The sequence below is a fragment of the Ambystoma mexicanum genome, chromosome 12 (genome assembly GCF_040938575.1).
Source record: "Ambystoma mexicanum isolate Mex_15411 chromosome 12, UKY_AmexF1_1, whole genome shotgun sequence".
Lineage (NCBI taxonomy): Eukaryota > Metazoa > Chordata > Amphibia > Caudata > Ambystomatidae > Ambystoma > Ambystoma mexicanum.
The window spans coordinates 552,127,071-552,142,065 of NC_090936.1; the positions used below are offsets into that span (position 1 = coordinate 552,127,071).

Sequence of the window (14,995 nt, forward strand, 5' to 3'; positions counted from 1 at the left end):
AGTTGAAGGCAAAATTGTTTGATTATAATGTACCTTTGAAGAGTAGTGCACTTTTTTACTCTTTTGATTTGAAGTGTATTTGGGTTCCATCTTGATAAATGATCGCTGTGTTGCTCCGGTTGCTCGTGAGAGTGTTTTTGGCTCTTGTCTAGAGAATTTCGCTTGGAGTTCTTAGGACGTTGATTTGTCATCTCTTTTGATGCTCGGGGCGGTGGTTTCAAATCATGGCATGAATTTTCACTTTCCATGTTTTCGTAGCCCTCAGAGGATTCACCGCTGTGCGAGCATGTGGAGAGGTCGCATAAATCTATTTCAGATCCAATTTCAGAACTGTGCAGTGTTTCGATGTCAGACTCCAGTCTTCTTCTTTTAAGTGACTTAGGAGCTGGAGTAGTTTTAGGAGCCTCGACTTCAACAGTAGCCGTGGTTGATTTTCTCTCAGCCTCTTATGGTGGTGCCACTCGCTTGAACATACCCAAGTGCCTGGGAGAAGTTAGGTTTCAAATGAACTTTTTTACATTGGTTTTGCCTTTGGCCAATCAGGGTCGTTTGGCCTCGTGTGGATGTTTATTGAGCAGGCACTTCGTTGAATATGGGTTGACAACTGATGCTTCTGTCTGGGCAGTAGTTATTGATTTTGCATTGCCCTCAAATATACCAAACGAGTTTGTCGGACCCCGCGCAGCCTGTTTCGCAGCAGGTTGCGTTGTCTCAGTCGCTACGATCTCCGCAGACTGTTGGTCATCTTGGTCATCCATAGTTGCTTCTTTTTGGTTTTGGGCCTTATTAGAGTTCGTCGTTATGGCCATTTGCTTTGTGTTATCGTTAGTTACTGGTGTTTTTGTTGAGCTTGTCGGCGTCATCGGCCAGGGGGACTTCGATGTTACTTGGTCAGTTTGGCCACGTTGAGACATCAGGGAAGATGCTTGGCAACATTGTTTCCCTCTGTTGTTTGCTCCAGACGATGCGTGGCGCTGCCCCCGAAGGATTTTTCATTTGTTGTCGTGGTGAATGGACGTTCTGTCCTTGTGTCACCATTGAGTTGCGGGAGCACAGTGTTGCAAATGGTCACATCAGCATTGTGCCGCATCCATTTCATGGCCTCCAATAAACCTTCCGTCAAGGTGTCATTTTGGCAGTGATGTCGAGCTGCTAAATCGGTCAGACGCTCCTGCCAACGAACTGTAAGTTCGGCCTCCCTCGAGATCTGATTGGTTAGAAAGTTGTTGAAGTTCTCTACTTTCTCTATTTTTTCAGATAGAGACGCTATTAAGGCGTTCTGATCTTTGAGCACTTCGTGGATAGATTCATAGAGTTTTGTGAAGGGGATCATCGCCATTGATGATGCCGCAAGCACGTTGTTATACAACTGGCTGGCTGCTGCAGCTGATAGACTTGATTTTTGCGATGCGGTAGGAGGACCATCCGAACGAGAGTGTGCACTCATCGTTGTGTCTTCGAGTGTTGGAAGATGGTTGTTCGAGTGTAAGATTCCAGGATTTCCTTGCAGTGGGTTTTTTTTTTGTTTCGGGTGGCCAAGCTCTAGGCGTGCTTGTTGATGCGTAGTTAGTTGGTTGTGGGCAATCGGGCAAATTGGACAAAAAATTCAAACTCTGAATTTTGTTCAGCTTGATTGGGGGCTGGGATACAGCTTTTTCTGAGCGCCGCCGGCCAGTGTCCACCGCTGGCAGTGTAGTTTGGTTGCTCCAAATTTAATTAACGTGAGGCGCCACTTCATCTAAGTTGGATGATTTTTGTAGCGGATGTTGGAATTGTCTCTTCCTACATTTTTGCTCATGGTAAGCAATCAGTTTTTCCTTGGCTGTGGCATAATCAGCATCCAATTGTGCCATCAAACGTGTTTCAAGTCTTGGTTTGAGGAGGCCTACATTGTTGTCTTTAGCAGCGGCGGCAGCTGCTTGTGGCACTTTAGGCGGTGTGGACGTCTCATGCAGATGTAGCTGACCAGAGCCCACAGCACCCTCCCACTGTTTTTTCGTGACCAACGTTTGTTAATTTTCATGTCTCAAATGTTCGTTTACAAGACATAGGCTCTCATCAGTCGGCCTTGACTGTTTATGCGTTGAGGGCGCATTACTAATTGACTTCGATTGAAATGTGTCTTTGGACCAGGGGCTTTGCTCCGACATTGTCGAGAGCGTTGGTTGAGGTATTGAATGAGGTGCAGCTGCTTCCGACATTGCACATGGGCCATTGGAGTCTCTTACTGCTTCATCCATGTTTAGTTTGCCGACAATGGTGGTTTGGTCGAGTGACGCGCCTGATGCACTCCACCTAATTGCCGGGATTGCAGGTTTATTCTTAATCCCTTCTTGAGTGGTAAGTGATCCGGGTAACTCATGTCATTGGACTAATGGCTGGATGCACGCATTTGAGCTGGTTGTAGTGTTTGTGATGTTTACACTTGTGTTTGTGGCTTCAATCAGTTCCACATCGGTCAGCTCAAAAGGGGAGTAAAAGACATTGGGGCTTGTTGGTACGACATTCCTCTCAATGGAGGTTTTTTCATGAGCATTTGTGCTCAGCAGTGTGCTCAGTTCCGCCTCTGGAAGTGAGTGCTGGATCAATTTGAGGGTGGAGAGGTAATTTAATGATAGTAACCCAGTGACACACAGGCCCTGGGGCGGGTAGACTAGTGGTGGTGTTATAATTACTTCAGACACCCGTTCGCTTCCACTTTCTTCTCTTTCATTTACCTCATTTTCATTTCCAATGGTGGCCGGGTCAGCGGGAGATAAGATTGACTGCTGCTATTGGTGGTAGGCATTGGCAGCAACAAGTCTAGGGGTGTCAAGGTCGTGAGGGTGGAAGAAGGGGGGGTAGCTGACATCCCAGGCCCCCCTTCAGAGACGGGTACCGCCTCAACTCGCTCACTTACCTTTGGTGGCTTTTTGCCTGTTACCGCCTTCAAGGAAGTCCAGGGATTCAGCATTTGACGGTGCTAAAGCGTTTTCCTTCTTGTTTGGGGGCCTGAGTCGGCGGTTATCTGACACATGCGGACTGCCCCGGATGACCCCGGACCGCGGTCAAGAGTGCTAGGCGGGGCGCGCGGGGCCCATGGCGGACTGTGGCAGACTGACTCTGCTTCACGACTCCCTGCTGCGCCGCGCTCCGTGCTGGTTTCGAGTTTTTAAAGGCACGCCTTCTTGTTAAAGCAACAGTGTCCTTCGTAGAACTCGGGTACGTTGCTGCAGCTCCTCAGGGAAGAACACACAGTAAAAGCACTCGACTCGTCTGTGGCAGACTGACTCTGCTTCATGACTTCACAGGCAGTTTTTAATCATAGTTTTTTTAGATTTCCACCAGTTGGCATTGTGCTGACAATTGTCTCCAAATTGTGATTAAGAATGCCTCTAGTATTGGTTTAATTTTATTAGGCTTGAAATCTAGGAAAAGTATATTTAGTCTGAAGTTCTTTTACTCAGTCGTAACTACTTTTTGTGTAGTTTGAAATTAATATTGCCCTGTTGAAAAATAATGTTGTAACTATTTCTTTGTCTTTCAGGCATAGTTGTGGATCAGTAACACGAGAACATCAATAACAAACATCTGCATGAACTTGAAAAAGTACTCACTACCCGTAGTGAGAAACAGAGAGAAAGATAGGAGAGAGAGGGGTCAGAAAGAGAGAAAGAGTGAGAGACAGAGACAGAGAGAGAGAGAGAGAGAGAGACAGAGAGAGACAGAGACAGAGAGACAGAGAGACAGGAGGGCACACATTCAAAGATGAACACATTGAACATGATTTTTCTGTAGAATATCGACCAGGATAAAATTAGCCAAACAAACACCACTCGCACACCGACATCTTTTGGTCAACAGAAGTGAGCAATATCAGGACTTGCTGCTCAAGAATGCAACAGTAATTCATGATTGATGGTGGATACTGCTATTAAAGTCAAAGTTCAACATTAAACAATTGTCTCTTATTAACATTTGGGGAGTACTGAGCCTACGAATGTAATAGTATATAGTACTGTTGAGGTTCACAAGTAGATTAAATATTGCGGATTCAATCACTTTATCGAGAATCATACTGATGTCAATGACTTTATTCTTTTGGGGATATCAGAACTGCCTGAGCTTCGGATTCCTCTATTTGTGTTATTACTCATTATCTACCTGGCCACCATGTGCGGAAACCTCCTTATTATTCTCCTTATCAGGTTCGACAGTCACCTTCACACAGCCATGTACTTCTTCCTGTGTCAACTGTCCATAATGGACATATGCAGTTCCTCAGTCACTGTCCCCAAGATGCTCATGAACCTAATCTTAAACCAACACGCAATCTCCTTTCACGGCTGCATTGCACAGTTCTCCTTCTTCATCTACTTTGCATGCTCGGAATGTCTTCTACTGAGTGCAATGGCCTATGACCGCCATGTTGCCATCTGTTATCCTTTGAGATATGGGACTATTATGAATGAGCAATTATGCATTCATCTGGTTGCTGGTTCCTGGGTGGGAGGTTTCCTCTATTCAATGCTTCACACACTGACCACACGCCGATTATCATTTTGTGGCCCGAGAAGAATTCAACATTTTTTCTGTGATGTTCCTCAGGTCTTCAAACTGTCATGTATTGATCCCTTTGTAAATATGGTGCTTGTTTTCATCTCCGGCGGAATCATGGGACTTGGCTCGTTTATCATCACAATCATTTCTTATATCTACATTATTGCTGCAATCCTGAGAATCTCTTCCAAGAAAGGTAGAGGCAAAGCTTTTTCCACATGCACTTCCCACCTCACAGTGGTTACTTTCTACTATGGTGCCATGTTCTTCACATACTTCCGCCCAGTGGACAGCTATGCAATGGCTGAGGGCAGGCTGCTGTCTGTGATTTATACTGTAATCACACCTGTGCTGAATCCCTTGATTTATACACTGAGAAACCAGGAAATAAAAGGAGCTGTGAAGAGGGTTCTGTGGACTGACAAAGACTCTGTGCTTCCAAAGCAGTCTACCGTTTGACTCTATCTTAGAAGTAGTTCCTTAATTGACTGTTTACAATTACATGTATAAATGCAATGGAGGTATGGGTATAGAGAACTCGCCAACTATGAGTTGAAGCTGTACACTTGTTAACTCCATCGTTACAACTTTTCGTTTTCATGCAATTGAACTGATGGCGTATGTTTCAGAAAAGTGCTGTATGACAACTGTGTGCTGTGCCAGTGAGTATGTTATTTTACGATTGTGTAAATGCAATGAAGTGGGTGCACTGCTGCATACACTTTAAACAAAATAAATGTACATGTTTCTATTAGGAGCAGAGACATCATTCTTATTCTGGGGACTGTGACCGTGGAAGAAGTCCAATTCAGGAACGCACTGTTACAAATTCCTATTATGTAGCTTTTACACACAATTGTTTGACTTAAAAAAAAAAAATATATATAGGCCACACCTTTGAGATTTATTTTGTTTCAAATGATGGTTGAATGTCAAATTCCACGTACTAGATTCCTTCTTTTAATTTGAAATTGTATATAGTAATGTATGTATGTATGTAATTTTAACAGAACAACCTCTTTTGCAGATATCATAAATAAGTGCTTTGGTGAAAAATCACTTGTCATATAAAACTGTCAATTGTGGGATGGATAATATTAAATGCATCTTTAGCTCTTGGACATGCCGCCCACCCATTAAGTTCGTGCAAAGCTGATATAGTGATATGTGTACCATATGTAATAGGGCGCAAAGGACATCTACTTAGCAAGAGCATCCCAGCATGTAAAGCCCCATGGATCAAAGAGAAAAGACGTCCTATCTCATTCTGTTTCCATGCCAGATGAAATGATGTGATAGGTTATTTATAACGCGATTAACATCCAGAGGTTTCTAAGCGCCGACGTGGGATCGAACCGTGTCGTATTGCTTCCAAGGGAAGCACGGTGTCCCTGAGCTATCCTCCCGAGATAAGATGGAGATGTGGCATAGATGACATAGACGGTAGCAGATACTAGCACAACATATGCAATGTGTCGCTGAATTTTAGTGAGTAACACTTGTGAAATATCTGTAATCAGATAGGAATACCTTCCAGCGCCTCACTAGCCTTCCGTTCTAAGTAACTACTGAAATTTAATGACTTTGATTTCGTTTTTTTTTTTAATTTAGTGGTTTAATACCATTAATGCAAAATTATTAAGCACAACACAATAATACTTTGTTATTCCATTAGTACATTAAAAAAGCAATTATGAAAAGAAATAAAAGCATGTTGAATATTCTGTTCAACGGACTTCACAGGGCTAGAGAAATAACATTTCCAGTCAATTCACACCGTTATCAGAGAGGTTATCCAAAAATGGCACTTCTCGTCCTTCCATAATCTTATTCCAAAATTGCGCTGCAGTAACTTTTCATGTGTGCTTGTAAGCTCTATAAAAATATAATCGTCTTTTATCCGCCCAGGACATCTACTCCATGCTGAAGTTCTTACAGGCTCGTCCTCATCCCACAATACCAGTACTCTCCGCAATGCCACCTCAGGCACAGCAGACACTCGGCACTTGGACGCAAATCATACACAGAAGTCCAGGAGGGGCATTCTGCTCTGCCCCTCCCAGGCCTGGCTCATCCTTGTGTACAAAGGAGTACCTAAATCTATTCTCCACCTATGAACCAGCACGTATAATGCACTTATGATAACAAACAGGTCATTTTGCAGAACTTGGGGAACGACACATCCAATGAATCGCAAAGAAACCAAAAGAAAGTGCAGAATCGGAAAGGTAATAGAGGTGTCTAAACGTTTCTACAATAGCCTTCCGGTCACAAAATCTACATGAAACTGTACTCTGGGGATATTTGGCACACCCAGCACCTCCATCCTAGGCAGAAGGTTCAGTCTTGAATGCATATAGCAGATCCTAAATTTAGCATCAGTGAATTTGACAAGTTAATGTGGCAAAGCATGTTTAAGATTCGATCAAATATTATTGGCAAACACATTTTATTTCACATTTCACAAAATTCTTGCAACTAGATGTTTTATTTGATTGCTCAAAATCCACCCACTGGCTAGCTCATGAGAACTGACAAGCTCAAAACAATACGAATTACTAGGGATTGTGGCTCTTTGATTGATTAGAGCTAGGCAGTCACTGTAACCGCCAAAGCTCTAAGTCTAATGTTGGAGACGTTGTAGGATATTGACAAGGTAATTTAAAAAAAAATGATTATGTTTCAAATGTACTTATTGTCCATTGTTCAAAACTGTTTCGTGAGCACCTATTGTTTGCTCTTCGGCAGAGCATAACCTCTAAACTTCTAACCTATTTGGGGCTTTGATGGCTTTATTATTGTAGAAGAAAAAGGATATCTATCAGTACCATTCTCCAAAAAAAGCAAAATCTTTCTACCAATGAATCATAAAGTAGAATTTGCAGTTCACTATTCTTACCTATTAATAACAGTGTATGCTCCATGACTATATATACATTGCATCGTTTGTTATACAATCTGAACCCTTTCCCTGGTGAACAGGTCTGAAATCCAAATACAATTTCTCCACTTCCAATTAGCCAATTAGACAACTAGATCGCAGCGGACAACCACGGGGCGTGGTCAATATAGCCACTTGAACCAAGCTCTTGGTCCCAGCCCCTGCACAGAGGCGAATAAGGGGAGGGGTTCCCCAGCCTACGAGGGTTACATTGACCCCAAGTAGCAAAATCAGGAGGCTGCAGTGGTCCTGGAGTCAGTGGGGCAGAGGGACCAACTCTGAATAAGAAATCGTCTGTCAAACATGCACAGTGGCTGGGCTCCTTCTATGGCCATGGAACGTACCTGGTGACCCAACCGGGCAGAAGGGGGCATCACCTCCACAAGCAGCAGGTGAGGAGAGGGGCAAGGGGTGGAGGAAGCCCTGGGGCGCTGCCTGGCCTGGAGCCGCATCAGAGTGGAGAGAGGTGTACCCTGGGCCCGGGCCCTCCTTCATTGCTGCACTGACAGTGGAAAGCTTGAAGGCTCTTTTGTAGTCCGAAGTGGTGTTTGGCTTGACAGACGCCGTAGGCGTTCAAAGTGGCAGTTGAATGAGGGACAGTAGAAGCAAGACCTGTGTGATGTAGAGATATAATCACCTATCTTTCCGCTCTCCTCTTTCTTCCAATCCTGGTTGGGGTGACTGGTCCCTGTATCCCAACATTCTCTGTTGAGCGCATCATTGGGGGCTTTGTGGGGCATGGAACAGCCCACAGGCACCTGGATGAAGTGGTTCCTAGGCCATTGGCTTGGTGGGGGGAAGTGAGGGGCAGGGGCACTGGTCTGGGGCAGGTGGACGCTATGGGCAGAAGTGAGACCAAGGGCAAACAGAACAAGATGGCAGACAGTGCAGGCTCAAAGTTCATCAAGAAACCAAACAACACACAAATATGAAATAAAATACAGATTAAAAGTTATAATCAATTACAAATAATCAATTACATATTAAAAAGAATGTATAAAATGCACATTTAAAAATAGAGTGTACTTGCAGCCCTGATACCATTCTTTGCTTCACATCAGAACAGGAAGACATGAATTCAAGCACGATGAACATATTGGGTTACACAAATCACAGTCAGAGGATCCACAGTTCTTTTGCAATATTCCAGTGCATCCTACGTTGTACAGGTACCTGCTTTCCTGAAGAACTGTCTCAGATACCGAACTCTCATTGGTTTTAACAGATCACATACAAACACAAAATGCACAATAGTCTCCTCGCCTAAGCCACAAAGGGGACACACACCTGACCCATCTAAAGTCCATGACCTCATGAAAGAGGCATTCTGAAGTGTGGCTAATCTAAAGCTGGCATATAAGGCTCTAGGATACGATGGATTTATATAATCAAAATACTCCTCAAAGCCAAATTGTATTTGAATGCCAATTAACTAGAACCCAAATTCAGCATTTCAGTAGCTTCTATCATTGTCCTAGTTTTATCTCAGGCTTCACTCTTTAGCAAAGTAGAGGGGGCCCTGACAACATTTTCTGGTCTTTCCAAGAGCTCCACTTCGTCTAATGTGTACAGTGTTGATTGGGATACTTTTCCTGCCTGTCTAAACTTAATATGTTTTTTAAAGCATCCCAATATTTTCCAAGCCCCTCTGTACTCCGTAAACAAACCCAATATAAGGCAGTGTACAAGGGGGCTTGATCCCCAATTGGGCACACATTGAGTTGAAGGTGGAGCAACGCATTAGGCGACCCTGAGGACACTTGCACCAGACTTTTCATATATTTATTTTCAATGTTATGTCCCCAGAGTTCTGCTCCATAAAGTGAAGCAGGAATAGCTTCTCTACGATATAGTTCTAATACTAGTGACCTCCACCATGTCTCACAAAAACATTTCTATGTGCTCTGCTGTGTTTTCCTAGGGCAGTACAAGCCTTGTCCAAATGCATTGCCCACATACTTTTTTCGTTAAATCTAATCCCAAGGTAATCGTAGGACACTTGTTCTAAAGGGTTTCCAGCCACAGTAACATCCAATTCCTGATATTTGGAGAACCAGGGCATAAAAAACAATGGGCCTCATTACACGGACGGCGGTAACCATGGCGCTAGTAGCGCCATGGTTGCCGCCGGTATTTTACTCAGTCCGCCATAGTGAATGGCAGAATTACCGCCCTATTCCAAGGTGTGCGGGGGCGGTAATTCCCCATTCACTATGGCCCTTCCTCATTCCCATTTTTGCCCCCGTAGGGCTCAATGGGAATGTGGAAGATGGTAATTACGGTACCGAAAATTGCGGTACCGTAATTACCTCCTAGGTCCCTTTGCGGGTCCCGTCGTTAACGGCTGGTAAAACCAGCCATTAAGGTAGGGTCCCACAAAGGGACCTCGTAGTAAGGCGGAAAGGGTTTACCGGCACTGGTACCCTTACCGGTACCGGTAAACCCTTACCGCCGTCGGTGTAATGAGGCCCAATACCTTAATTTTCCCAATATTCAGATTGAGTTTAAATTCACCACATTTTTCACAAAAATGTTCAGATTATTTTAAGACTTGCAGGGCAGTGGATAAGAGAACCGTGTCATCTGTGTAAAACAGTACAGGATACTTATCCAACCCCACTCTTGGAAAGTCGAAACAATCACACAGTAAGGCAATGACAATCTCCTCTATATAAACACAAAATAGAAGGGGGGCAAGGACGCACCCTGGCCTTACACCCTTAAGTACATCAAAGGAGTCTGTGATTTCTCCGGCCAGGCCATATCTCGCTACTGCTTTGGTGGTACTATACAATGCCTGTATTATAGAGATCAAATTAACAGGTACATTCCTTTTCCTCAAGACTTACCAAAGTAATCTATGAGATACACCATCCACGGCAGTCTTAAGGTCGACAAAAACAACACACATTTTCATCCCATCAAGTACAATATATTTCGGAAACCATTAAAAACAATCGAAAATGTTGATCCATGGCACTTTTATGTTTTTGAAAACCAGCCTGGAAATTGCCAATTTCACTACTTTCCGCCATCCAGATTTATAGATAAGACAAAATGCCCTTCGTGAAAGTCGTTCCTGCACTGTTCAGGAGCCAGATAGGCCTGTAGTTTGGAGGGGACTCTCTAGTGCCTTTATTGTATAGAGGGACTATCAATGTACATTGCCAAGAGGGTGGGATTGTATTAAGGTACATAGCTCCATAAAATAACTTGCAATGAACGGGTCTGCAGACACAAAAAAAGATCATTAGGCACTCTGTCCAGCCCGGGTGACTTGCCACTTTTCTGAGTGCTCATTGCACTGTACACATCTTGCACAGTCAATTGAAAATCAACCTCCCTGACATGTGTTCTGCAAGATCATAACTAATTGCGTCCTCTGGAATACACAGTGATCTCAGGGAACCATCATATAAACCTGCAAAGTGCTCCATCCAGGCACCAGCAGTAATACAGCAATCAAAGGAGACATCCTCAGTTGCCTCCTTTCTAGCAACTAATTTCCAATAAGCTGCTATATCTCCCTCTTCAAAATCGCTGGTTAAACAGAGCCACTTTTGTTGCACATAGGCTTTCTTCTTTTCACCAATGAGCTTTTTATAGTTGGACCTATACTGGAGAAGCAAAGCCTTGTCAACAACAGGACCTGTATCAAGACATAATATTAACTGTTTCTTTGCAGACTGCCATTCTAGGTCATACCTAAAGGCTTTTTTCAACACTCCCAATTAAATTCTAGATGTTCACTTGTGAAAAAAGGGGAGTTGTTTCCAATGAGTTTTACATACTCCTTTAAAATACCCTCACTGGGTATCTCTTCCCCACCAATCACCTCTAGGATAGCTAAAATAGCCTCATATATCTATGGCTTCAGGTCATTTTCTAAGATCCTCTGCCACGTAACATTCTTCTGTGCATGCCTTGTCACTGTGAAAACACCAGCCCTAGATTGAATGAGGATGTGTATATACTGGTCACGTTTAAAATGAATAAACAGTGGATGGTGGTCGCTAATTGCATTAGAAAGGACTTCAAAATGTTTGACTGTAATTCAATCCTTAGCCGAGACCAGGATATAGGCAATAGTGGAGGACCCATTTGCACCCAAATAGGACAAGCCTGCTGGTTGGTCTTTAGAAAAGCGACTATTACACACTCTTAATTCAAGATTGTGAAAGATACGAGCTGTTTCTATAGCAAAATTATGTATCCTACTAGGCTTGTCTGCTAGCCAGAGTGGGATGTCCCAGGCAATATCCTGGTCCTCCCACATCCCTTCCAACTCACCAATAGGTTCCAGTTGGAGATTAAAATCCCCTGCCAGCAAGATGAAGGTCTTGCTCAGACCATTCCCAAGCAATAAGCAAATCCTGAATCCTCTCAAGTTATGGTCAGCCCAAATGGCAAAGCAGGCCTATTATATATGTTGAACAGGAGAATGCGTTCACCACCCAGTGTAATTCCACCAGATGTTGGAGTTCATCCAGGCCAGTGGGCTTAGAGGCAATTTTCCTGTTCAAGGTGGCATCAACCAAAGTTAAAAGGCCCACACTAAGTCTACCGTTGGGGTCTCTATTAGCAAAACTCTCGAAAGATCGATACCCTTGGAAACTAACCACTTCATCAGATCAGTCCATGTCTCCTGCAAAAGGATTATCTGGTACCCTCTTACAAAATACACCAAATGTAGGTCTTCAAGGTACTTAGAAATCTCAGCTATGTTGTATTTGTATTTGTATTTGTATTTTGCATTTATATCGTGCACATGGCAGATCAAACTGTTCAGCAGCGCAGATGAAATCATAAACATGCAAAGCAACACTAGCCCACAAAGGAAATGCAACACAGCAATGCATTTAAGAATAAACTACCTAAAAAGAAAAGTCTTTAAAGCTCTGCAAAACTGGCATCAGGATTTAATGTCCCTCATTTCATTTGGGAGTGAGTTCCCCCAGAAGACAATGTGAGCGACAGAACCCGATGAGGGTGGTGGACAGGCCGCAAGGTTAGATGCAAGACCCTGAGTTGCATAGAACCGAACGTGATGACCAGACTAGGAGAGAGCCTAGCCAAGATGCCAAGGAGACAAAGCATATGGTGCAGATCCCAACACAATGTGTCAGTTGTAGTGTGGTGTTTGTTTTTGTTATTGTTATGGTTTGTTTGTTTAGTGTTGGAATTAATAAAGAGTTTAAAAAAAAAAAGGGGGAAGTACGCTCAAAAAGGTTATTGTCTCGCTCGTTCGGCCATGTCGAGTTTAGCATACTGTGATCGACCATAAAACGTTTTCCTGTGCATCTTACCTTAGTTTTCCTCACTTTTATACATACGAAAACGTGTTGGGCGTGGCCATATTATGCTAATCTTATCAGTTGATGCATCGCCCTAAATTCAAGTGCCCAGTAATACACATCACCCGCCTCTGAAGCTGACATCACTAGACACGCTCAGCCCTTTTCACACCGCCAATGCACATCTCGTTTGAACAATCTCTGTGTGCAAGCTATTGACATGTCTCTATGGAAACACCAGGAGCATCTTTCCCCAATAACTATAAACAGACAATTTCTGATAAGACAACATTGGAGTTTCTTTGTCAATAGATTGTTGAAACACCTGTGTATAGGCGCGTTACAAATGCCATATCATATCATATCATAATAGCTTCTCTGTGTTTTGTTTAGATCACCTGTGACCCGTTTCTGCTCTGTTCAGCTGTCTTCCTAGCATGAAGCCCCTGCGAACAGGTACTTACACTAGTAGAACTTATTTAATTTGTTACTTGCATATTGGTGAAATATTTGTCGCACAATGGCAACAATACAGCCCTACCAGTACGAGCCTAAGTATTCCAAGGAGGAACTAATGGAAAGAGAAAGCTGCAGAAACGATGGGGAATCAGACAATAGTTTGCAAGAATAATCACCCGAGCATGAACTCCAGTCTAGTCGCATGGAAGACGTTTCCACCTGGGGTACCTGCAATCGCTGTGAGGTCATGCCAACCGAGGTAGAGAACTGCTGCTGCCCAGAACACCTCCGGATATAGCCGAAGCAGACACTGCTATGTATTACCGAGTTGCATGACTTCAGGGCAGCCTGCCTCACAAGGTCTGTGTTGAGGATTATGATGGTGCTTATGCATGAACTTTGCGCAACAGTTTACCCTCGCAATCCAAGTAACGAGTAAGTATACTTTCAATGTGATGTTGTTTTTACCACTGAGACCACTAGGTTCATTCTGGTTCATTCAATTAAAATATGGTTCATTCAATTAAAATATGTATGTTTCTCTTTCACAGGTGGTACAGGCTGGTGGCCTATGGTTTGTTTACATGGCAGCTTCATGGGAGGCTTGGATGCCGCGTTCGACGAGTAATACCCGCCTGTGTCGTTGGAGCCATTTGCACCAAATTCCCCAGTGACAGCGGACAGTACAGGGGATTTTCTCAAACTGTGCTTCAACCTCAAGTATGAAATTTGTAGTTTGTTTGTGCCATCAATATCACGAAAATTAAATAAAATACAACTGAGCATATGTCGATAGTTGTTTGAGTTTTTCAGTGAGTCAAGAACATGCTCAGTCGTCTATGAGTCTCATGAAAGAATGGTTGGTGCCAGGGGAGGACTGGGAACCAATGGAGGCACTGGAAATCATTTTCAAAGTAGCCACATATTACACATGTTGTGCTTGTCCAACTTTTTCCTATGATGGAATGTGAAAATAAAATACAAAATAGGCCCAGAGTGCAGAGGCACACCGCAAAATCTCAAGAGTACACTGTAGGCCAGTCCAGCCCCGGTTGGTGCCCTTTTGCGCTCACCTCGCCCCTGTCCATCCCCCCTCCAGTATCAATGGCAGTTCACAGCAATAGACATGCGCTTCCATTTGGGCTGGGTGGGTGCGAACACTCTAGTTACCAAACACCATTTGCACCTGAAAGTGTAATTTCGCACACAAGCCTTTGTTCACATGGACTCACTAGACCCAGTTTCTCCAGTCTCCACCATTCATGCCCATCCATCCCCATTCTACTATAGATGGCAGTTCACACCTATGGATGAGGGCTTGCATGGGGGCTAGGTGGGTGGGAACACTCGGGTTGCTGAACAGCATGTACACTTCTAAGGGATCTTCCGCCTGGGGACCATTGTTCACATGGCCTCCCCAGACCCAGTTTCTCCAGACTCCACCGTTCATGCCCATCCACCTCCCCCCCACTATCAATGGCAGTTCACACCTATGGCTGTGCACCCGCATGGGGGCTGGGTGGATGGGAACACTTGGGTTGCCGAACACCATGTGCACTTCAGAGGGATCTTCCGCACAGAGACCATTGTTCTCATGGCCTCTCAAGACCCAGTTTCTCCAGACTCCTCCGTTCATGCCCATCCATCCTCCCTCCACTATCAATAGCAGTTCAAACCTATGGCCATGCACTTGCAAGGGGGCTGGGTTGCTGAACAGCATGTATACTTCGAAGGGATCTTCCAAACTGGGATCATTGTTCAC

The 14,995-nt window shown here is 43.9% G+C and overlaps 1 protein-coding gene across 1 annotated transcript in view; it reads left to right on the top strand.

Annotated features, from left to right (window-relative positions):
- Window positions 1-1,763: 1,763 nt before the first annotated feature.
- Window positions 1,764-14,995, top strand: part of LOC138514587 (olfactory receptor 5J3-like) — a 45,935-nt gene continuing 32,703 nt past the window's right edge. Inside the window, exons 1-2 of the mRNA XM_069630042.1 lie at window positions 1,764-1,799; window positions 4,051-4,992. Of these exons, the coding sequence (XP_069486143.1) occupies window positions 1,764-1,799; window positions 4,051-4,992 (978 nt within the window). The remainder of the gene's footprint in view (window positions 1,800-4,050; window positions 4,993-14,995) is intronic.